This window comes from Diceros bicornis, chromosome 13, assembly GCF_020826845.1.
Source record: "Diceros bicornis minor isolate mBicDic1 chromosome 13, mDicBic1.mat.cur, whole genome shotgun sequence".
Lineage (NCBI taxonomy): Eukaryota > Metazoa > Chordata > Mammalia > Perissodactyla > Rhinocerotidae > Diceros > Diceros bicornis.
The window spans coordinates 36883351-36907822 of NC_080752.1; the positions used below are offsets into that span (position 1 = coordinate 36883351).

General features: G+C 55.9%; 2 protein-coding genes across 4 annotated transcripts in view; one reads left to right on the plus strand and one right to left on the minus strand.

Moving 5' to 3' along the window:
• Positions 1-5442: 5442 nt before the first annotated feature.
• HTR6 (5-hydroxytryptamine receptor 6) lies at positions 5443-14735 on the plus strand. Its single transcript, XM_058553080.1, has 3 exons — positions 5443-6156; positions 13908-14066; positions 14292-14735. Exons 1-3 carry the CDS (start codon positions 5443-5445, stop codon positions 14733-14735), a joined length of 1317 nt encoding a protein of 438 aa, XP_058409063.1.
• TMCO4 (transmembrane and coiled-coil domains 4) overlaps positions 13191-24472 on the minus strand; it is a 100379-nt gene continuing 89097 nt past the window's right edge. For all 3 annotated transcript variants that reach the window (XM_058553079.1, XM_058553078.1, XM_058553077.1), the window contains one exon: positions 13191-18061. In XM_058553079.1, the coding sequence (XP_058409062.1) occupies positions 17654-18061 (408 nt within the window). In that variant the 3' untranslated portion in view covers positions 13191-17653. The remainder of the gene's footprint in view (positions 18062-24472) is intronic.

Consider the following 24472-nt stretch of genomic DNA (forward strand, 5'->3'; position numbering starts at 1 on the left):
TTTGCAGATGCGGCATCTGAGTGCAGACGGACCCAGTCCTTTGCCCAGGGTCATAGTTAAGAAATGTCACCCACAGGACTGGCGCCAGGCAGTCTTGCCTAATGGGTCTGCTCTCAGCAAAGCCTTAGTAGTTGCTACTTGTTAATCACCTGCTGTGTGCTGGGCCGGGTGCTGGACACCGCTGGAGTCTTCTCCCCACAGTGACCCCACAAATTTGGTATCATTACCCCTGTGCAATTGAGCTTGGGTCCCCTCACATTCTCCGCTGAGAAGGGCAGGGCTGGTGGTGTGGCTGAGGGCTATGACCACCCCCCCCCCCCCCCCCGTTCTTCCTCGCACACCTGCAGTTACCACCACGTACCGGGCAACTCACATAGGTTATTTCTAATCCATGGAAAATCCTCATTTTGCAAATGAGAAAACAGGGCCTTCATGCCCTGGGAGGGATTTGCCCAGGCTGGGGAGCAGCGGCCCCAGGAGTCTGTTCTGGCGCCCTCTAGTCACGACGGTTATGTATGACACGATTTCCCCTGGGGACCCACGCCTTCCCTTCATGGCTGCTCTGCACTGCGAACAGGTTTACTTCCCAACTCCAGACGGGGACTTCTTGCAGTCGTGCAGGACAACTTGCATGAGCCTCCATGGTGGCGCTGCGTCCCTTGACGTGGAATTGGGTTGTGGTATCCTCTTGCGTGCAGACTTCAGTGACGCCCTCAGTCTGGTGGGGACAAGCCCTGGCCATATTCATCGTCTTTCTAAACGGCTGGAGGTGAGGACTGACTCGAGGGCAGAGAGAAAGTGCTGCGTGGCTTCTGAGGACTCAGACCAGGTCCACATGAAGGGCTTCCTGGGGCGGTGTCCTTGGTGCTGGACCTCTGAGACCGGACCACTGTCTTGGCAAGAGCTCCTCCACCCTGAGCTCCTTGGTCAGGAGCCGCCTCCATCCTGTGACGGAACAAGGCAGGGTATAAATTCATAGATACATAAAGAAATTAGTAAGAGGCTTGCTGGAAAGGAAGCAGGAAGGTGGGTTGGCGCGGCTGGTGGCAGGCCTGGACTGCTAGCCAGAGTTCAGACCTCCCTCTTTGCAGTAAGAGCCCTGGGAGTGTCTGCGCAGAGCTGGGTTCAGCGAGACTAAAAGAAGTCTCATGGGAGGAGGAGGGGGAGGCTGGAGACCCGCTGGAAACTGCAGTCGTCCAGGCAGCAGAGGATGGAGGCCGGAGTGGGGCACGGGCCGCGCGCATGGGGAGGCGGGGCCACGGGGGAGAGGCGGGGCCACGGGGGAGAGGCGGGGCCCCGGGGGAGAGGCGGGGCCACGGGGGAGAGGCGGGGCCACGCGGGAGAGGCGCTGCTGATTGGCTGTGGGAGGAGCGGGTGGGAGGAGCCAGAGTCGAGAGACTAGGAGAGCATCCCTGGCTGCGCCAGCTTGCCGATGGGAGTGAGCCGCGGAGCAGTGACTGCCAATTTTTCTCCTCGCCAACCTCAAACTGAACCGCCAAGACAGCCAGAAAAAAAACTGCGGCTCCCCCTCCGCCATTCCCCTCCCCGGGTGGAGGAGTTAAAAATCTTAACAAGGGATTAACAGTGACACGCAGCGCTGTCAACGCGGCCCCTCGCCGGATGGGCGGGTAATTAGTGCCGGTTTCCGCGCCTTGTTCGCCTGTGTGGGGCCAACAACTCGCAACCAGTTTTCTTCCCCTGCTCCAGGCCTCTGGGAAAATCCAGTCGGCCTGAGTTCAAATCCTGGCTGGGCCACTTCCTTGCTGTGTAATCCTGAGCAAGTCACTTAAGATCTCTGAGGCTGTTTTCCCATCAGTAAAATGAGGAATAATGACCCTACCTTCCTCCCTGTCAGGGTCGCGGTGAGCTTTACATAAATCAGTGTACAAATAGACCTTGGGACAGTGCCTGGCAGAGAGAGACCACGATAAATGTCAGCCATGATTATAATGATCGAGAATGAATGGCCCACAACAGCTGGTGGTTGGGCTGATAGTTTTGTTCATTCATTCATTGAACATATATATATTGACAGCCCGATATGTGCTGAGGATGCAGCAGCGAATAAAACAGACAAATCCCTGCCCTCATGGAGTTTACCCAGTTGGTCAATGCCCTCAGTGAGCAGCATTGGGCAGGCCCCACAACATCTCTGGACCTTGGTTTCTCCATCTCTGTAATGAGGAGCTCTCCTTGGTCCTTGATGTACCGATGAGAATGGGGGTCTGGGGCGGAGGGCTTCCTAAGACTCAGCTGTCTCATTGTGGCACCAGCCTTCTCCTCTAGGGAGAGAGCACTCCGTGGCTAGAAGTAGTCAAGCAAAGGCTAAGCATCCTTGAAGGTCCCTCTCTGCTCTGAAATGTTAAGGAAGTGTAGGGCTTTATTATTCCATGACGGAAATGATAAATTTAGGAGCACACACATGCAACTTCTGAGAAGTTCTTAAATTGACGATAATAACAGGGTAACCACAAGGTGGCACCACTACCCAGGTCCAATCTTGAAAAAATTATTTTTTAATTATAGCAAAGTACAGATCATAATATAACAAACATCTGTGACTGTATCAGCCAGAATGAACAAATATTAACATTTTTGTCATGTTTTCTTTAGGTCTTTTTAGAAAATAAAGGATATGAAACATTACAGCAACAGGTAAAGCAGAGGGAGTAATAGTCTATGCCGCTATCTACTAAGTTTTACAAAGCTAAAATTTATCAAGCACCTCCTCTGTGTAAAATAGTTTAAATACTCATTCTGTTCACATCTCCACTACCTCAATTTCATAGTAGCAGAGAATTTAAGAGGCTTTGCCAAACTCACAGAGCAAGTAGCAGAATCAGGATTATGAACCCAGAGCCCTGGGCTCCAAAGTGTGTTCTACACGGCACCCCTCAGGTTTGCTGTTGCTCGCATCAGGAATCCCTGGGCTGAAGGAGTTACAGCAGAGCAGAGTGCCTTCCCATTGCACAGATGGGAACACTGAGGCCAACAGCTAGTGGTGATATAGTACCATAAAGTTTACAGATTACACCAGTGTCATTTCATCCCTCCACAACCCTGTGAGGTGGCTGCTATTGCTCTGCTAACTATTGCAGAGGAGAAAACGGTGACCCAAGGAGATGCAGCCGCTGGTCCCAAGTCCACAGAGCTGGTGAGCAGCAGAGATGGCATCCCAGGTCTGGTCTTTACGACTGTCAGTCCAGTGCTTGGTCTTCCACATCCTGTTCTTGGGGCACAGCAGAAATGGTCACCGTGGTGCAGGTGGCCTCCTCCTGCTGCACAGACCCATCTGTGGGCCACCCTGGGGCTCTGAGTGCCAAATAGTGGCTTAGGGGTGGGTGAGGGGTGTGGCAGGGTCTTGAGGTTTCTCTGCCTTGAGTGTTGGGCAGACCCGGGTTTCAGTTCCTCTTGATCACTTGCTGCTGGTGACCTTGGGTGAGGCCCTTGGCCTCTCTGAGCCCCAGTTTAAAGCTACCTCTCAGCATTATTGTGGAGGTAGGAATAATAGAATAAAGCCCCTGGAACATAGCGGGAACCTTATACGTGGGTGGTATTACTTTTCTGTTTCTGGGGAGGGAAAAAGACTCCCCTTCCCCCCCGATTCCCTTCATATTGATCTACATTTTCTTTTTTTTCTATAGCAATGATGACTTTACGACTAAGCATTTATTATGCGTGTTGTTCGTTATCTGTCTCCTTCCACTAGGATGTCAATCCGTGAAGTGGGATCTTTGTTTTGGTTACTGTAGTGCCTGGATTGGTCAGAACAGCGCCTGACACCCAGCGGGTACTCAATAAATGTTTGTTGAATGAATGAATGGAATCCACACTATTAATCTATGAAGGGTCCAGTGCAGACTCTTCTTAGCTGGGGGGAGAGATTCATAGCAGGTCACACCCAGGGGGTTGCCACACCCCTCCTCTGGACCTGCTGTGACTCTACCCCACCTGGCCTGGGGATTCCCAAATCTGTTCACACTGTTAGAACAGGCCGGAAGTGACAACAGGCCAGGGACCTCATCCTTAGTGCCTGGTGCTTTTGGGGAACAAACGGGATGGTTTCTGCTCAAAAGACCCTGAGGAGGAGGTGACCTGCTGTTTAAACTACAGGTTTGAAGGAATTACTGTATAGGTTATTATACATCATATATAATATTACGTATACGTACATATGTGTATATACGTGTGTGCACACATTTGGGTGTCAAGCATCTCCCAGGGGCTCCCCCTGGTAGCACGGTGACCCCGCTGCGGGTGGGCAGCCCCGCCGTGGCGGGCAGCCTTGGATAAAGGCGGGCCACAGTCCCCTCCTCTGAGTTCCTCCTGCGCCGCCGCCACGTGTGGGCTGGGGAGGGGTATGCAGGGGTGTGGAGGCTGCCACGGCTGGGGAGGCGACCTGGCGCAGCTGGGGCGTCCGGATTGTCCCTCCACGGGCCTGGGGTACCAGGGACGCCGCCGCCTGCGAGGCCGGGGCTCGGCTCTCCCCGCCCACCGCGGGGCGGGGCGCAGGCTCCGCGGCGGGGACCGCGCGCTCCTGGAAGCGCCCACCGGCTCCTCCGCGCGCCCCGGCTCCTCGCGGCGCCTCCCGGGCTCCCTGGGCGCCTGCCCCGCCCGCGGCCGCCTCCTCCTCTCCCAGCCCCGCGGCCCCTGCCGCAGTCGCCGGTGGCGGAGCAGCGCCGAGCGCCCAGGTACCGAGCGCGGGCGGGAGCGGGGCCGGCGACCCGGCGGCCGGGTGGGGAGGAGGCGGAGGCGCGGCCACTGCTCCTCCTCTCCCGCGGGCCGGCCCACCCGGCGCCCGCCGCACGCCGCAGGGGACCGTGTCCGCTCAAGCCCGGGGGGTCCCAGCGCCGGCTCTGAGACCTGCCTTCCCCGCCGAGGGCTTTGCTTTGGCCCGTGGGCCCCGACCCTGCGACCCCAGTGCTAGGGCTCCCGATCTGGCGCCCCCACAAGCCCACCTGCCGCGGGGGAGGTTGCCCCCGGCCTGAGAGCGGCCATTCACCCCCCGCTCTCACCTCCCCGGGGTCCCTGCCCCAGGGAGGCGCCCCTGCCCGGATCTTACCGCCCGCCCCTTCTAGCGGGCTCTGCTGGCACCCATCCAACCTCAAGAGTCCTCTGGCCTCCCCGTCCTCCTGACTTTCCGCCCGCTCCTGCTAGGGCACTCTGCTTCTCAAGTGCCACCTCCCAAACTTTCTACCCGTTTGCGCCGGGTGTCCCTGCCCCAGACCCGAGGACGCCCCTATAACCCCTCTCCATCCTCCCCGGGTCGCTGCCCGTGATCTAGCGCCCTGTCCCTATCTTCGCACCTGCTCTCCTGGGGGGTCTGTTCTCACCGACGACGCCCCTCCAGACTCTGCTCCTCCGGGTCCCTCACGCTGTCTTCCCAGCAGTCCTCGGGACCCCTCTCGGGCCTCAAGTCCTCGCCCTCCATCCCCCGCCCCCATGGTCCCAGATCCAGGCCCTGCCAACAACAGCACCCTAGACTCGGGATCGGGGCCGCCGTCGGACCCGGAGGGGAGCGTCTGGGCGGCAGCCGCGCTGTGTGTGGTCATCACGCTGACGGCTGCGGCCAACTCGCTGCTCATCGCGCTCATCTGCACGCAGCCGGCGCTGCGCAACACGTCCAACTTCTTCCTGGTGTCTCTCTTCACCTCGGACCTTATGGTGGGGCTGGTGGTGATGCCGCCGGCCATGCTGAACGCGCTGTACGGGCGCTGGGTGCTGGCGCGCGGCCTCTGCCTGCTCTGGGCCGCCTTCGACGTGATGTGCTGCAGCGCCTCCATCCTCAACCTCTGCCTCATCAGCCTGGACCGCTACCTGCTCATCCTCTCGCCGCTGCGCTACAAGCTGCGCATGACTCCCCCGCGCGCCCTGGCGCTGGTCCTGGGCGCCTGGAGCCTCGCCGCGCTCGCCTCCTTCCTGCCCCTGCTGCTGGGCTGGCACGAGCTGGGCCGCGCGCGGGCACCCGCCCCGGGCCAGTGCCGCCTGCTGGCCAGCCTGCCCTTCGTCCTCGTGGCGTCGGGCCTCACCTTCTTCCTGCCCTCGGGCGCCATCTGCTTCACCTACAGCAGGATCCTGCTGGCCGCCCGCAAGCAGGCCGTGCAGGTGGCCTCCCTCACCACCGGCATGGCGGGCCAGGCCTTGGAGACGCTGCAGGTACCCCGGGTACACAGGGAGACCTGGGCTTGTGGGATGGAGAGCAGTGAGCAGCCATTGGGTGCCTACTGGGCACCCATCACTTAATACATATACACTTTTTTTTTTTTTGTGAGGAAGATCAGCCCTGAGCTAACATCCATGCCAATCCTCCTCTTTTTGCTGAGGAAGACCGGCCCTGAGCTAACATCTATTGCCAATCCTCCTCCTTTTTTTTTCCCCCAAAGCCCCAGTAGATAGTTGTATGTCATAGCTGCATATCCTTCTAGTTGCTGCATGTGGGACGCGGCCTCAGCATGGCCGGAGAAGCGGTGCCTCTGTGCGCCGCCGGGGTCCAAACCCGGCCGCCAGTAGCGGGGCGCGCGCACTTAACCACTAAGCCACGGGGCCTGCCCAATACATATACACTTGCTGGCGACCTTCTAGTGGCCATTCCCAGCTCCCACATTTCTTCTAAATTGGACTCAATGCCCCACTGTCCATGAGACAGCCCCATCAGGTTGTGAGGCAGGCTTCTGGAAGGTAACAGCTGCAAGGGAATCCAGTGTCTCAACTCTCCCCACTTGCTCCTTCCTGATCTTCCCCCTCATGGCAAATGGCACCATCAGTGCATCACACACCAGAAACTTAGGAATAATTTTTCACCCTCATGCTCACCCGATTCATTAGCAGGACCTATTGGTGCTGCTTCCTAAACCCGTGCCCTCTCCAGTGCCACCTTCCTAACCCAAGCCACCATCGCCTCTCACCTGGGAGCCTTCGATAGTCTCCTGCTGGCTCCCCCGGCTTCCACACCAGACCCTCTCCTAACCATTTTCTGCACAGGAGCCAGAGCAATTAAAAAAAAAAAAAACTGATCCTGTCACTCCCCTGCTTCAAACCCTTCAGTGGCTCCCGGTTGCTGTCGAGATGAAGAGGAGACCCCTGTCGGGATCTGGCCTCAGGATGCCACCCTGCCAACCTCTCCAGCTCCACCTCCTCCCCCTCCCTTTCTTTGCACCAGCCCCGTGGCCCTTCTGGAGGTTCCCAGAAGGCACCAGACGGACTTCCATGCCAAGGTCTTTGCACTTGTGGTTCCCTCGACCTGGAGTGCCCTTTCCCCTCGTCTCCGTATGGTCCTCCCTAACGTCCATCACTTTCTTCTTTGTTGTCCGCCCTAATGGATCAAGGGTAGCAACAGCCACACGTCCCCAGGTCCCTCCAGCCCTGATTTCCTGCGTTGTTCTCAGCAGCACTTCCCACATCTGACACGTTATATACTTTCCCTTTTCTTTATTTTCTTTATTGCTGATTCCCTCCTACGGGAATGTAAGTTCAGGGAGGGCAGGAACTTCTCTCCCTCGTTACTGCTGTTTTCCCAGCACGTGAAACAGCCCTTGGTACCTCATAAGTGCTCAGTGCACGTTGATGGAAGGAATGAAATGTATGCAGGGCTCCACGGAGCCTGGGATGCAACCCCGTTCACATGGCTTCCTTTCTCCCACTCCTTTCAGAGTCAGTTCTTGTACCTGATGGATCCTACGCTCTTTAGCACATTAATTCATTTGCTCGGTAACAAGCATTGAGTACCTACTTTGTGCAGGAGCTGTTCTAGCCTGTGGATGCGGTGATGAACAGGACAGAGAGGGTCCTGCCCTCCTGGAATCTATGTTCTCGTCGGGGAGATGGACATTGATCATGAAACCCTATCATGATGGGGGTTATGGAGCTTATAAGAGGGGTGCCTCACCCAGGGAACATTCAAAATCTATTTGCTGTGCATGCGTTTGCAAACTGAAGCAAAGAAGTCACAAGGAGCCCTAAAAGCAAATGCTGGGGGGAATCTTCCTGGGTCATTTAGGCCGGCACCCTACCTCCCAGGCAGAATGACCTGCGGGCCTCTCAAGCCAGAAACGTGTTTATGTTAATACCTCCCACTTTCTGGAAAGCCTTTCCCTTGGTTTGAATGTGGGATGTCAGACCCCGCCACTGCCCTTGCTTCCAAACCACTCAGCTCCTAGGCAAGCCTTCCGTGAGCCCATTTTTCTAACTGCCTGGAAAACTGCCTGCATTTTGGGAATTTGCTTCTAGGATGCTGCCTCCACTCTGGCCTCCTGGGTCATGACCCATTTCCCCAACCTGAGCTGGCCTGCCCTGGAAACCGGGCTTCCAGCCTAGGGGTGGAGGCTCTCTCAGTGACGGGACCTAAAGGAACTGATGAGAATGAACAAAACTTGGGGTGTGTTAGACCTTTTTCCTCCCGTTCCCAGCCCCACTTAGCCCTTAGCTCCCTTCCCCAGTCCAGACTCAGCTTTCCCGTAGAGGGAAGGGAGCTGGGCACAGCTCCCCTGGGGTTGAGAACATGCGACCTGAGCAGCCTTGGGAATTTTCCTTGTCCCCCTATCCGCCATGTCTGCCTATTTATGTGAATGGGCTTTTGAAAAGCCACCAGTTGGCTCAGTGATTTCAGCCAGATCTTTCTGGCCCCAGGGGCTGTGAGAAAGGGGCCATGCTTGGAGCTGAGGGCTGGGGATGGAGAGAGGGGCATGGGGGTAGTGGTGTCAGAGTGAGATGCTGCGAGGGCAGGAGTGTGTGTGTGTGTGTGTGTGTGAAAGGTGGGTACGTGCGTGGGGATGGTGCTCATCCTTGGGAAAGTCCAGTATGGGAGCTCAGCCCGACGGAGGGCAGCAGAAGGAGACCAGGCTGGAGGTTTCTGCCTACCCAGCCTCTTTCTCTCTCTGCCAGGACTCCTGTGTCTCTGTGGTCCATAGCTCTCTCCCCATCGTCTTCCTCTGTACCTCATCTTTCTCCCTTTCTCCCACCCCTCTGTCCTGCAGGTCCATCTCTCCCCATTCTCTTCCTTCCTTCTGCTTCCCCCTATCTTTCTCCCCCTTCTTTCCCATCAGTTTCTCCTCCTTCCCTCCTCCCCACCCTCCCTCACCCAACTATGCATCATTCTGTCGACGATCCATCTTCCCTTCCGTCTCTGCTTCCTCCTCCTCAGAGGAGGCTGTGATCACAGAAATATCTCGGAGCTGGAGGAGGGGCTGAACTGGGGAGAGCGTGTCAGAGGATCAGTGCTGAGCACGGCAGGCTTGGCTGCTGCTCTGAACGAGGCGGCCTGGTGCAGCCAGGGCTGGGCGTGGGAGCTCGTGTGTCCGGCTGGTCATGGGTTCAAATTCTGCCTCCTTTCCATCACAGCCGGATGACTCTGGACAAGTCATTTCACCTCCCCGTACCCCAGGGGTAATGCTATTTATCACATGAGGGTGTTTGAAGAATCAATGAGATACTATATGTAGACCTGGCACTCAACATATGTTAGTTCCTCTTCTTTCCTCTTGGTGCTAAAATATATGGTTCTAGGAAGCTCACTCCTTTGAGCCTTTCTAGGGGGGAAAAAAACCACCATTGCTGTCACCAGCAGTGTCACCACCATTATCAAAGAGCTAAGTTGGACACTCATAACAATAAGCAGCAGCAACAACAACAACGATAGCTAACACTATGTTGCTTAGTATGCACCAGGCACTGTTTGAGTAACTTTCTGTATATTATCTTATTTAAACCTTACTACAATCCTACAAGATAGATACCATTATGACTGTCATTTTACAGATGACAAAGCTGAGGCACAGGGAGGCGAAGTTCCTCGCTTAAGGTCACTCAGCTCGTTAGTAACAGAGCCACGATTTGAAGCCAGGCCGCCTGGCTCCACAGTCTGCCCTGTAACCCTCACATAATGATTGGATGATCATAGACATTTTAAATCACACAAGGGAATACATAAGCACACTTTATAATAAAAATTCAACAACAGATGGCTGGCCCCGTGGCTTAGCGGTTAAGTGCGCGCGCTCCGCTGCTGGCGGCCCGGGTTCGGATCCCGGGCGCGCACCGAAACACCGCTTCTCCGGCCATGCTGAGGCCGCGTCCCACATACAGCAACTAGAAGGATGTGCAGCTATGACATACAACTATCTACTGGGGCTTTTGGGGAAAAAAAAATTCAACAACAGAGATAAAGTAAAAGACCCCTCCAACCTCCGTCCAATCATCTTCCACTCCAAGGGACACTCTCATCATTTAGGATATGTCTTTCTGGTCCTTTCTATGGGGTTACATATTTGTTTACATACCCAAAGAAACTAAGTATTTGGTGTACTTTTTTAAACAAACGGAATCTTGTGGTATCTATAGTTTTGCAATGTGCCATTATCACTTATTAATACGTCTTGCAGATCTTTCCATCTGATTCATTCTTTTAAGCATCTGTGTGGTGTTCTATAGTGGGGATGTACTGTGGTTTATTCAGTCATTCTCCTTTTGATGGACATTTAGACCATTTCCGATTTTTCCCTATCATGAATAGTGCTGTGGTGCACATTCTTGTACACGCTGGGTGTTTACAGATGCAGGAACCTGTAAGTGGAATTGCCTCCTGGAAGGGCGCTGCCAATTTGTCCTCCAGGCAGCTGCCCTCTGACAGTGACACATGCCATGGACATGTATAAGGGACATGCAAACAAAAGAACGTGGCCATGAGGGGCCATGGGGTGGCCACAGGGCAGAGGGAAGTGGCGAGGGTGAGGCTGGCCTCAGCCAGACCTCAGGGCATGGCTGGTGCTTGCCATTGGCTTCTGCCCCATGAGGGCCTCTCAGTCATGGTGGTGGGGTTTCTGGAACCCAACCCTTACTGTGGCCCGAGGATTCCACCCCCAAAAATGGAAGCAGCATGGCGAAGTGGAAAAAGTGCAGTTTCTGGAGCCAGAAATGACTTTGAATCCCGGACTCAACACTTACCTGCTGTGTGACTCCTGGCAAGTCATTTTGCCTCTCTGAACCTCATCTGCAAAAAGGGTGTAATAATACCTGCCTTCCATAAAGATTGAATGACAGAATGAATATCAAATGCTGATGCACAGAAGTGCTCAATAAATGGGAATGATGGTGCTGATTTGGGGTCAGTTGAGGTGTTTGGTTTGAGGCCTTGTACTGGCTCAATGTGATCTGGAGAAGGTCCCCTATCCTCTCGGAGCCTCAGTTTCCTTCTCTCTTCTCTCTTGCCTGTGTTCTTGGGTCAACTCTCTGGCAAGAAGAGGAGAAAGGAAAACACAGGGTTCTTCCTGGGAAGACTAAAGAAGGAAATTCAGGTCATCTTTATCTCCTTCTCTGGAGCCCCCTCCCTGATGATTGCCCTCAAGATATCTCCCCAAGTGTCTCAGTTTCCCAGCGCCCCAGAGCTCTCACAAGGTCAAGGCTTCTCCTGTCACCAGGGGTCAGAGGGGTTCCTGTACGAGTGGGCCTGCTAGAGACAATGGCTCCCCTCCCCTGTTGTCTATCCCTGTGGACGGCAGCAATTCGAAGGCATGGCAGATCTTAGGAGATTCTTTTGGGGAAGTAGGAGCCTCTTCCTCCAGGCTGACCATAGTGGGGCCATAGAGTCCACTCTGGAGGAGAGAAAATTAGAAGAGGAAAGAGAGAAGCAGATCCTCCTCTCCTCCCTTGCTACAGCGTGGTGAGTCAGAGCATTTGTCCTGACATCTGTGCTACTTTGACTGAGCCCGAGCTGCTTGCAGAAGGACCGGGCTCCGAAGGATGCTAACATTTCCCTAACCTCATACACATACCACTGGGCCAACATCAGGGCTACATGTATTGTGCACTTACTCTATGTGGGGCACTGTGCATGCATTTAGTATCCGCAGCCTCACGGCAACTCCATAAGCTGAGTGTTGTTTCTCCCATTTTACAGATGTGGAAACAGAGACTCTCTCAAGATCAGAGTGAGTAAGTGGTAGGGGCATGATCACTTGTCTTAAAAGCCCAGCTCTTGCCTCTGCACAATGCTGCCCCAAGACAAAGGGGAGAAATCAAGGGACTCTGGCTGCTCTTTGTGAATTTGTCCTTGATATTCGTCTAACCAGCTTTCACCTGGATAAACACATTGAGAGGTGGGAGTTACAGTGTGCTTTGTCTCCCCCTTCCTGCCCACTGCCATTCCAGAATCAGGCCCCCTGACCTATAGAAAGATGGCATGAAGCTGGGGTTTCAGCACCATGGACAGGACACAAAGACTGGCTACCCTGCGGAGGTGGGGAGAGAGGAGCGGACTGCAAGGGGAGCTCCTGCCCATGAGAGCTGGGTGGAGGTTTGGCTTTGTGCTCTGCGGGGCTGACACATCTTCTTGGCTTTGCCTCCTCCGCCCCCTTTCCATCTGCGGAGGTTGCTTGGGAATCTGGTTCCCTTCCTGCCTCCTTCTGACTCTTTCATCTCCCCATACCCAACCCCCCACTGGCTGCCTCAGGAACTAAGCTGGACTCTCACGCAGTTTAGGAGATGTTGGCAGCATCCTTGGTTTTCAAAGCCCAGGCGTGTTCCCAGGCCGCACACACACCTTCACATAGTTCAATGAATTGTGCACACCTCTGCACACTGATATTTACTTAAGTTGTAAGCGTAGGTGGGGCTCACTTTGTGTAAATTGAATGTATGAAAATCCAAATTGACTATAACACGTGGTTTAGAGGAGGGCTTCACACCTCAGCTTTCACGGACCTCTAGGGGCTTCATGGATGGACCTCAGGGTGATCTCGGAACCCCCCGGAAGTGTGGGAATTTTTTTTCTTCTACGTATGTGTGTGTGTGTGTAAAAATTTATAAGCTTTCTGTTTTCTGGGGAGAGGTTTTGTACATTTCATTAGACTCACAAGGGGCTCGTGACGTTGAAAAAGTTAAGAGAACCACTGGGCTAAAGGACCATCTGGCTCAGAGAACCTTTTAATGTTTTGGGACTGCCGGTCACCGGCTTGTAAAGCCAAAGTCTCACCTCCTCATGCCCATGCCCTCCTTCCCATGGCTCCGTGGAGCAACTTCCACATCTTCCTTGTCTCCCCCGCTCCTGCTCTGGAAGTTCACATTTGGGAATGGGGGGTGCCTGCTAGTCCACAGTGTCATTTGAGTTGTAAGATGCAAAGGTCACTAGTACCCCTGGTAATTTATAATAGATTTCATTGCAAACATTTGCTCTCTGCACATGTTTTCATAAAAAGCACTTTATTTTGTGGAGCATGAGGGTAATGGCACAGGCAAAACCATTACTCCAAAATACGAAGAGAATCCATATACACAGAGATTGCCAAGCTCTGGATGGCAACGGGGCCTCTTTTGTCAAGCACTGTTCAATTGCAAGTAATTCTTGTAGCTCCAAAAGCTTTGGGAGGTGCCGGGGCCCGTGGTCATGTGTGTCGGCCGTGTTGAGGGCTGTCCTTGGCAGGAGGGTAGGTCTTCTGAACTGTTTGATTTGTGTTGCTCTGTCTCGCTGCACTTCCTAGAGCCCCTTGTGAAGTGTTGGGTTAGGGTCAGGGCTCAGTGCAGGACCAGGATCAGGGCTCAGTCTATTTCTGGGTCAGGGCTCAGTCTGGGGCTAAGGTTGGGCTCAGTCTGGTCCAGGGTTGAGGCTCAGTTTGAGACCCTGGTTACACAGAGCTCAATTTATGGTAGGGATCAGGGCTCAGTCTGGGACCATGAGCAGAGCTTGGTTTACTGCTGATGTCAGGGCTTGGTCTGGAGCCAGGGTCGAGGTTCAGTCTGGAGTCAGAGTCAGGCCTCAGTCTGGGACTACAGTTGGGGCTCAGCCAAGGATCAGGGCTCAGTTTATTGCTGGTACTAGGGCTCAGTCTAGAATTAGGATCAAGGCTCAGTGTGTGGCCAGGCTCAGGGTCAGACTGGGGCTCTTTCTCACCTGACTCATGTGACCCTCCTTTCTGCAGGTACCCAGGACCCCACGCCCAGGGGCGGAGTCGGCTGACAGCAGGCGTCTGGCCACCAAGCACAGCAGGAAGGCCTTGAAGGCCAGCTTAACTCTGGGCATCCTGCTGGGCATGTTCTTTGTGACGTGGCTGCCCTTCTTTGTGGCCAACATAGTCCAGGTAATGCCACCGTAGGGGGCAGGGGAGTCCAGGCCTTGCTGGGGAGGCCCCGAACCCCACCCCAGCTCCAACACGGAGGGAGATGCAGGGAGGGAGATGCGGGGAGGGAGGAGGTCGGGCTGCCTCTCGTGGTGGATGAGTTTGTGTGTGTCTGTCCCATCCATGCTGGGTGGGGTGGTCTGCGTCCCTGCTCCGGACCAGGCATGACACACCCCATCCCTCCAGGCCGTGTGCGGCTGCATTTCCCCAGGCCTCTTCGACATCCTCACGTGGCTGGGATACTGTAACAGCACCATGAACCCCATCATCTACCCGCTCTTCATGCGGGACTTCAAGCGGGCCCTGGGCCGGTTCCTGCCGTGTCCCCGCTGCCCCCGGGAGCACCAGGCCAGCCTTGCCTCACCCTCCATGCGAACCTCTCACAGTGGCCCCCGGCCAGGCCTGAGCCTGCAGCATGTTCTACCACTGCCCCGGCCCCCGGGCTCGGACTCTGACTCAGGCTCGGGGGGCTCCTCAGGCCTGCAGCTCAGGGCCCAGCTGCTGCTGCCTGGAGAGGCCGCCCGGGACCCCCTGCCACCTGCCAGGGCCACTGCCACGGTCAGCTTCTTCAACATGGATCCTGTGGAGCCCGAGCTGCGGCTGCGTCCGCTTGGTACCCCCACTAACTGATCCAGGCTTGGAGCTGGTCGGCGGGGAGTTGGAGTGGATGGAACCAAGACCCTGAGGCCTTGGACCAGCTCTTGGCTAGGCCAGGAGGCTGCAGGTCTCCTGGGAGCCCTCTGAGCTCCAGTGGGGTGCACTGAACCAGCCCCCACTGCCCACTCCAGGTCCCGTACGTAGAGGGGCTGGCTCAGAAACGGTTTTCTCCAGGATGCTCCATTGCCGAGTGCAACTTGTGGGTGTGTGAGGAGGGCGGTTGGAGGACTCTGGGAGCGGTGAAAAGGACCTCTTGGTGCAGATTAGGATGAAGACAGTCATCTCCGTTGCATAGTCTATCAGACCGCGGGGGAGGAACGCCTCTGTCTGCACAGATGGATTCATGCAGGGCTGACTCCCTCGCTCCTCCAAGTGCAGTTCACGGGCCATCAGCATCAGCATCCCTGGGAGTTTGTGCACACCTTTGCCCCACCCCAGGCCTGCCGAGTCAGAATCTGTGTGTTAGCAAGATCCCCAGGTGACTGGCGTGCACATTATAGTTGAGATGTGCTGGCTTGGAGGACCTTTAACCCTGAGGATGATTTGCTGGAGTCTGTGGACCGGCCAGCCCCTCGGGATGTATGTGGCTGTGCAGAAACACACCTGAGCCTGGGAGTCAGGCAGGCAAATTTGAGTCTCTGCTCCCCTACTTCCTGGCCCTTGCACAGGTTACTTAACCTCTCTGAGCCCAGTATTCCACACACAAAATGGGGTAACGATGCCTGCCTTGTTGGGTGTCATGAGAAAGAGGACAGCGTGTGGAAGGCCCAGCACCTGGCAGGTGGCCAGTAGGTGGTACCTGCTCTTGTTGTAACTCCGGGCCATCCAGCCCCCTGGCCTATGGCCGCGGGCCAGGAAGGGCTCTTTGTTCCACTGCCTTTTCCATCTTCCTCCTCCTCTCCAGCCCCGGCCGAGACTCCCATCACCTGACCCTGGCTCCCCCACTCCTTGCTTTAATACGGGGCGGCCCCATCCCAGCTCCGGGGCTGCTGCACTGCCTCTCCCGGGGGCAAGGGGGCTGCTGGTGGTTTCCTGCTCAACATCTGGGATGAGTGTTCCTCTACCCTGGCTTCCCTGGATCTAGAAGGGAACCAGCTGATGGGGTCAGAACCAGCCCTCTGCCTCACTTCCCCTAGCCTTCCCTGGGTCAGTGAGGGAAACGGGAGTGGTGGCCACTTGGGTCAGAAGAGTTGAAGAGGAGCTGTCCTGGCGTGGGGTGGTGCCTTTGGGCAGGCAGGCAAACCCTGGCACAGGGGCCTGGGTTTTTTGAGGGGAGACTCTTGGAGTTTACTTGCTGTAGGTTCCTTTCCAGTCTGAGGTTTTTCCTACCCCCCACCCTGCACGTTCCATCAACCCAGACTCCAGGGGGCCCTCCACTGCGGCCTGGCGCTCTCCTTGGTGCTGATCAGACGCAACCCCGGCCCTGGCCACGGGCTGCAGAGGGGCCATGGTGCTCGCTGGGCCTTTTCCTCTGTCCCCAGGCCTGCCTGACTGGACTCTCAATACACGGCTGAAGGCAGTGACTGGTGTGGACTGGATTCACTGGAGGGGCCACTCGGGCTGAGGAAGTGGCTGGGGAAGTGGGAAGAGACCCTGGACACAGGGGTCCTGAGTTCTGGTCCAGACTCTGCCCCTAATTTGCTTTGGGACCTCAGCAAAGTCATCTCCCCTCTCGGGGCCTCCGTTTCCCATGGGTGACGTAAGCTGTCTAGACTCATAGCCACGGGAGTTCCGTAAATCTTCGTTGATTGAACAAATACATATACCCCCGAGGACCGGCTCAGCTCCAACATTCCAATTCCTCCTGCCTCCCCCTCCCTGCTGCCTCCTCCAGAGCTTGTCAGTACTTTCTCCGCCTGGGCCTTGATCTCCCCATCTGCACAATGGGGAGAATTACCTCCGGCCCCGTCACTCAGGGACAGCGGGAGGAATAAAGGAGAAGGTTCCCATGGATGCAGACACAGCGGCTAAGAGCTGGGGCTCTGGAGGCAACTGACTGGAGTTTGAGACTGACCATCTGTGTGACCTTGAGCAGGTTACTCAACCTCTCTGGGCCTCAATATCTGCAAGCGTAAAATGAAGATGATAATAGTACCCACCTCACAGGGTTGTTGTGAGGGTCCGCTGAGACACTCCACGTAAGCACTCTGTACGTGGTAAATACTCAATAAGTGGCAGCGATTGTTATTCTTTATTATTATAATCATCATCAGCTCTGTTCCTGCTACAGGAAATCCTTCCTCTGTATAATTCATTCCTATCACCAGGCCCAGTTCTCACCCACAGTGCATGCTGATGCAGCATTTATGCACCATGCTCTGTTATAATTATATCCAGGGCCGCCACGTAGCACAACTTCAGGGGGTGCCTTTCACAGTACGTCTATGTGATTGATGCCCCTACAGTTGTGCAGTGCGCAGCCTGCATGGCTGTATGTGGCAGGTCAGATCGGATCTCCCTAGGGTGGAGAGAGTAAGCTGTCCGCTCCCCACCTGCGCCTGCTCCGTAGCAGTGCCTGTGGGCTGGCGGGCAGCCCTGGAGGGGACGGAAGAGCGGGGGGAGAGTGGCGGTGGAGCCTCAGGCCCCAGAGAGCTCCCGGGACCTCCTGATGGACAGCTCGACCCCACACTGTGACCTGGAGTACAGGAGCCCACGCCTGCTGGAGTCCTGGGGCTCTAACTGGGCTGGTCGGCTTTGCAGGGCACCGGCCTTTCTTCCCCGGGCAGGGAACCCTGTGTCCCTGCAATTCCCCCTCCTTTCAATCCCAATGCCTTCAGCTTAGGAAAGGCACTGGCGGCAATTCCTCAGAGCTCCTGCGGGAAGCTGACGGAGGGGGTCGGAGAGCGCCGCACACAGCAATCTGGGAAGACGGCTCGAGTGCCCTTGTGGGGTCAGTCCAGCCCGGGGCAGGGCCCCTGGGTCTCGCTGGCACAGTCGGGGCAGCCCAGTGGGTTGGGGCCCACACCATGGCTGCAGGTCGGGGGGCTCTCAGTGGGGCTGGCAGCAGCAGCAAGGGAGGCCCCTTCAGATTGGTCCAGCCCTGTTGGCACCTGGGTGTGGCTGGGGTCAGCGGCTGTGGCCACTTTGGGGGTGTATCCGGGAGCAGGACCCCGGGCCTGCCCATCCTGGGGGGTGGTCTTGTCTGAGGTGGCGGCGACTGCTGCCTGGCGAGGCTCCTCTTGGGGGAGGCTGCCTGGGGCCAGCGAGAGCCCCTTTTCGTCCCAGCCTGGCTTGGTGCGGATGCCCACAGCCTTCAGGATGACGTCCATCTGCTTGGCGTAGTCCAAGTGGCCGCTGACCTGCAGGTGGACAGGGAGTGAGGCCACAGTGGGTGGGCAGGGCCTGGCCCTCCCCAGGGCCCCAAGCCAAGCTCCTGGGCCTCGCCCTCTCCCAACAAGCACCAACGCCATGACTGAAGCTCTCAGTGACCCTGAAATCCAGGGTGGGGTGGGCAGCTGCTAGGTCAAGGCTGCTCTAGAATTCATTAAATAAAGAGGAAGGGAGTTTCTCTACAAAATCTGGGTCCTCTGGGGGCAGGAAAGAATCTCCTGACAGACAGAAAGTTGGAGTGGAGTTCTCATTCTCTGCCTGAGCTTCAGGTTACAGTGGAAGGGCTCTGCTGCTCACCAGCTCTGGGACTCGGCAAGCCCCTTATCCCTCTGACCTCCACTTGCCTCACTGTAAAGTGGGGACAATAAGAGGAGCTACATCAGAGGGTTGCCCTGAGGATTCCCTCGTGAAAAGCTCCTGGACTGAAAATAGACTCATGGCACAGACTGCAAGGTACCTTCTACAATTCACTCTTCCTCTTTTCTCTCAGTCTTAAGAACTCCAGTTTACAGCTGGGTAGATTCCCAGCCTCCCTTGCAGCTAAGTGTAGCACTGTGACAAGTTCTGGCCAATGAGATGAAGCAGTAGTGTTCTGTGTTGCTCCTTAGAAGTCTCTTTAAAAGAGGGAGTGCTCTTCTTTTCCCCCTAGTTCCTCTTTCCTGCTGGCTGGAATTCAGACATGATGGCCAGAGCTTCAGCAGCCATCTTGGGCCATGAGCTGGCTCACTAAGAACGGCAGAGCAGCAAGACAGAGGGGATTTTGACCCCTGAAGACTGTGGAGCCACCATACCAGCCCTGAACGGCTTATTCTGGACTCTTCTTAATGACAGCATCAACTCGTGTGTTTAAGCCATTTCAGCTGGGCCTCTGTTATATGGACCTGAATCTTCACTAAGACAAGGGCCAAGAACTCAGAAGTGCCCACTCCCATCCTCAGAGAATAGAGACACCCCCATTTTTGTGCTGGGATGTGTCAGTGAGCAAAGAGTACGGGTGTGACTGAATGCCCGATGCGTAACTGTAATAACGGACAGTGCCCGACAGAGCACCCTTAATACAGCATAGAAAATGAACTTATTGGATGTCCTCCTTTGACAGTGTTGGCTGCCAACTGTAGATGAAGAAATTGAGCCACAGAGAGGTAAGGTGACTTGCCCAAGGTCATCCAGCTAAAAAGTGTCAGAGCTGGGATTTGAATCCAGGCCTGTTCTCTTCATAGGAAATCAGTCGGAGAGGGGGGGACTTTAAACATCATTCTTGTGTTACAGATGAGGAAAGTGAAGCCCAGAGAGGGGCGGTGGTTTGTTTAATGACACACAGCACGTGAAGAGCAGAGCCATGTGCCGCGTGCTCGAGACGCTGTGCGGAGGCTGCTGAGCTCAGACCTGCTCCCTGAAACGGAGCCTCGTGCCCTCCCCAGCCAGTCCAGGGGCCTGCGTCAGTGCCAAAGGCAAGCACGAGACGGAACGTTGCAGGCTTAAGGGAAAAGTTTTTAAAGATGACAGGAAAACACTGCGGAGGCTGGCGCTGGGAATCTTAGGCAACAGCACGAAGGCCGGCTGGTAACATATGCGTTGCCATTTGAATCACAAATCACACGGGGTTATTCAAGTGATTTCTCGAGAACACAAAAAGACAATTCCCTGTGCAGTTTTGCTATTTTCTCAGAACCAGAACCTGCCTACTTCTTGTTCCTTTTTTTATAAATGATTTTAAACAGTGTGAAAATACACACCTGTATACACACACAAGGGGTTCAGAGCGCAGGCCAAGGTGGGGCAGCCTCCTTGCACAGAGGGTGGACATTAGTGGCTGCATGGCACTAGAAAGAACCTAAGTTTGGATCAGAGAAATGGGGGTTCCAGCCTCGGCTTTGTCTCTTGCTCGTGACTGGGTGAGTCCGTACGATGTCCTGAACCCTAGCCTCCCATCTGTAAGATGAGGATCACGACACCTTCCTGGAATGTCTGCTACAAGGAGTTCAAAGGTCTGGCACTTTGCAGAAACTCAGTACATGTTACCTCTTACTATTAAGTTCCATATATGACCCAAATGCTTTTATCGGACATTACCCAATTAGAATTTGTGATACCCACTTCATGGGGTTGGTGGAAAGAAATAATACATACAAACCACAAGGCACGTGCCTGGCATATGGGAGGTGCTCCATAACTATGAGTTCCCTTACCTTAGTTTCCTTGGAAGGGGAAATAGGGGGTAGGGGGTTAACTGGACTGATCCATTTGGGAGCCCAAGATGGCTGCTGAAGCTCTAGCCATCACGTCTGAATTCCAGCCAGCAGAAACCTAGATCCACAGGGACAAACAAGCATTGCCTCCCTATACCTTTTTGATGTTGAGGGGCTGGTGTCAGGGCTGGTGGAGGCCAGGAAGGAAGGGAGGCGTTTGTGGCCACTGGCTACAGCTGATTCTAGAAGGAAATTCCACCATGCTACTGTCCTAGAATGGTCCAGGACTCAGCCAACCCTAGTCCCTGAGCTGCCATTATGCAAAGACCCACGGGGAGGACTCGCTGGCAGAGTTCCAGGTTTACGGTCAGCCAGAGGGACGGGAGAGTGGGGTGAAAACAGCAGGTGGGAAAAGAACCTCTCTGAGCCGTGGAAAGCTCTGGCATGGCTGATGTTAGATAAAGATTTCAGCCCCTGACCATCTCCCTGGCGGTCTTGATTGAAATCTGCCACCTGCCTGGATACACGCCAATGTCCCTGTGCTGGGAAGCCTTCCGTGACCTCCCCACACTGAACGCTGAGTGACAGCGCTCACCACACCCCACCGTCCTCGTCTGCTCTCTCGAGTGTGTTCTCTGATGGACTGTGAGCTCGGGGACCACTTCTATGTCACCTCTGCTGCCCACGGGTGCTCAGCTCTACCAGACGCACGCGGTATGAACGGGCCTCAGCACTTCCTGCTTCCTGCCTCGCAAGACACCTTGACCCGCCCAAATGGGGCGGCTGCCACCCCCTGAGGTCTGCCCAGCAACGCCTCCCAAGCCTATAGGGCCCCTTCGACTTCCTTTACCTCTCGGGCCTCAGTTTCCTCATCTGTAAAACGGAGCTGATAAAGACACCTGCACACACGGGCTGGTTGTGAGGATTCAACGAGATGACAACGTGACAAGCCTATCGGCCCCGAGTTAGAGGCTGCTGACCCGGAGCCACAGGGACGTGTGGGTGCAGGCAGCAGAACGCGGCGGCTGAGACCTGGGCTCTGAGGCAGGATCCCAGGTTCACCCGGCTCTGCCACTCAATGCAGGGTCCCCTCCTGTAGCCTCAGTTTCCACATCTGTACAATGGGGTTATTATCCCTGCTCCCTGGACTGCTAGGAGCGTCAGAGGACCTAAGATCTGTACAGCACGTGGAGCAGTGCCTGGCACACACTGGCTATTGCTGCTGTTGTTATTATTATTATTGTCTATTCTGTGCCATGCCCTGTGCTAAGTTCTAGAAGCCAGCTGTCTTGCCCTGGGCTGGGTCTCTGCCCCCAGAAGCCTTGTGAGTGGGTCCCCAGGGTGGCAGACTCTCCGCCCCCTGCAGCCCCGTCCCCACACAGGAGGGACTGAAAGGCAGGGGGGCGGCCCGGCCTCCATCTGCTTCATTCACCCCGAGACGCCCCTGTCTGCCACAGGGCCGGCCCCTTGCTCACTCCCGGCTGAGGCCTATCCTGAGATCAGGGCCACCGCAGACCCTGTTGGGGCTGATGCTGGGATGATTCACGCAGGGCCCCGCCCGCTCGGAGCAGCAGGGAGAAAGCAGGTCCCGTGGGTCTCTGCCCTGAGCCAGCACAGGGCCGCGGCGCTCCCCCAGCAGCAATGGGAACTCGCGCCAGCAACCTCTGCTCCAGCAAGAATTCTCAGAGAAAACAGGAGGGCGGCACAAAAGCAACGCTAATTACCCCTAATCACCCAGAAGAGGAAAGCACTGCTTTCTGTGAGGTGCCCCTAATGTGATCAAGAGCTATTATTAGGCAAGAGCTGGGAAGCTGCCACGAAGGCAGTCTGAGGAGGGAGAGACGTCACCCAAGCTGCAGAAGACCTGAAGGGGGGGGCAGGAGCAGGAAAGGAGGCCTAGACGCGCTGCCCTGGCAGGTAGGTGATTCCCCCCATTTCACAGATGATGAAACTGAGGCACAGAGAGGTTAAGTAACTAGCCCAGGGCCACACAGCCTATATACCAGTGGCAGAGCCTGGATCTAAGCCAGGCCTCTCCGATGCCAAAGGCTGTGCTTTTCCCATCGTATCCAGTCAGGGGCTTCCTGGGGCAGAAACTGGTTCTTGCGAGGGCTTTGTGGCATTTAAACCGAATGTTCATTTAGAAGGAAATTGTAGCTGTTCCTTGTCACATTTGATTCTTCTGGTTGAGGGAGACTTTTAGGGTGGAGGGGCACAAAGTCACTTCTCCCCTGCCCCCTCAGGTACAGGGACCCTCAAATAGGACAGAGACCCCTGGGCACGGGTCACGAGGCATTGTTGTGAGTCCTGTGGGTTCCTGGTGTCGTTACCCAGTGGCCCCTTCCCACGGGGCGGTGACAGCACAGGCTCTGGACCTGGTTTCCGAGTCCAGATCTGACTCTCTGGCTATGGGAGTCCATTCTCCAAAGTCTCAGTTTTCCAGTCTGTGATTCGGGGATGCCTAGTACCTACCATACGGGGTTGTTGTGAGGTTTCCATCCTAGGGAGCAAGTGATCAGGGATAAAGATGACCTAAAAATCCTCCCATGGCTCCCGGGCTAGAAGCTCCTATCTGTCCTGGGAGGACGTCTCCAACCAGGAGCCATCAGTTTCATCTGTGGATGAGTCTAGAAACTCCTCTTATTCTTGGGCCAACGCCAGCCCCCTGAACTGCCAGTTAGGAAGGCATGGGGCTGCTTCATGTTCCTCCGGCGGGTTCGGACTCTGTGCTAGGGTCCTGGGAGTTTCAGGGAGTGAAGATACCAGTGAGGACGAGCTGGCCCCAGCAACATGGCGGCAGGCGGAGGGAGAGGCCCAGGGGACCTCGGGGCAAGGACACGGCCGAGAGCTTCCGCAGCAGCAGTGCTGACAAGTGCTGGTGTTCCGTGTTAGTGCTTGAACTCCCCGATGCTCCCTTCAGCCCTCAGTCGAGTTGCAGCAAACTTGAGCCCAGCGTCAGCTGTGCCGGGGGCGGGGGTGGAGGGTCGGGTCGTTGGGGAGGCTGCTGGTGAAGCTGAGGGGAGGCGCCAGGGTCCTCCAGCGTGCCCCTCCCCGGGGATTCTCAGATGCCCAGGGAGGGGTCTGGGCTGTCTGCTTTCAGGCAGGCTGGTGCAGCCGGGTGAAACTGCCCTTCTGTGGGACCCGGGGAAACTGATGACGCTTGGGGAGCGCTCGGTGCTTGAGAAACGGCAGCCACAACGTCACAACTGGAAGCCGAGGTTCTCGTTCTCACGGATTTTCCTCGGCTGAGGTCTGCTGGTGGAGGTAGCTGCAGCTCACCGCTCTCACCCCTCTCCCACCGTTCCTCACGTCCGCCCGAGCAGGGGCCATGCCCGCTGGCTTCAGTCCTGGATGTGAGTCCTGCTCTGCCGTGTTCCCGCTGTGTGACCCTGGGCACGTCCCTTAGCCTCTCTAGGCCTCAGTGTCCTCATCTGTACAGTGGGGACACTGCTGCCTGCAAAAGGCTCAGGGCAGAGCTGGGCGTCGAGTGCGCGTCCACACGTGGAGCTATTAAGTCCCTATGATGCGCACGTGGCAGGTGGATGAGGTTCTTTCAGGCCGGAAATGAGGATCTGGAAACTCACGTTAGGTTTGTGTGGCCGCCCAGGCGGGCCCCTCCCACTCCACTCCCACCAAGAATTCTTTTTAACCTCCTGCACCTGTGGCCCAGCCTAGTCTTTGATGCAAGAATCCCTGGGGAGAATGTCTACAATGCAGACTTGCAGGCTCCACTCCTAAGACTGATTTAGAAGGTCTGGGCAGCAGGGCCCGGGGACCTGCGTCTAAAATAAGCTCTCCAGATGATTCTGAGGTGGAAGGCCTTGGAGCACACTTTCCCTGCTCTGCATCCCACAGTTTCACAGCCTGGCAATCAGGTGCCTCTGCTGTGGTCCAGCCGGAATCCCCCCACCTGCATCCTCTGGTGGCTCTGGTTACTTCTGGGGAAACAGACCGTCCTGACTCGGGATCTGGGCTGGGGGAGGGGTGGGGAGTAGTGGGAGGAGGAGAGGGGAGTAAGGGGAGGAGTGGAGGAAGGGCAGTAATGTAGGGGCAAGAGGCTGGGCCCTGGAGGTTTCAATCCAGGCTATTAGTGTTAGTTGTGTGATAGGAACTTTCTGAGCCTCAGTTTCCCTAATCTGTGAAGTGGGGACAATAATCCTGCCCCAGATGCTGCATGAGGATGAGAGATAA

What these genes read in the sequence shown, in the direction of transcription:
- HTR6 (XM_058553080.1), top strand. Translation starts at nt 5,443, where the DNA reads ATGGTCCCAGATCCAGGCCCTGCCAACAACAGCACCCTAGACTCGGGA. An exon ending in AGGCCTTGGAGACGCTGCAG is followed by an intron (nt 6,157 to 13,907) that starts GTACCCCGGGTA and finishes TCCTTTCTGCAG; the next exon opens with GTACCCAGGACCCCACGCCC. An exon ending in TTGTGGCCAACATAGTCCAG is followed by an intron (nt 14,067 to 14,291) that starts GTAATGCCACCG and finishes CCATCCCTCCAG; the next exon opens with GCCGTGTGCGGCTGCATTTC.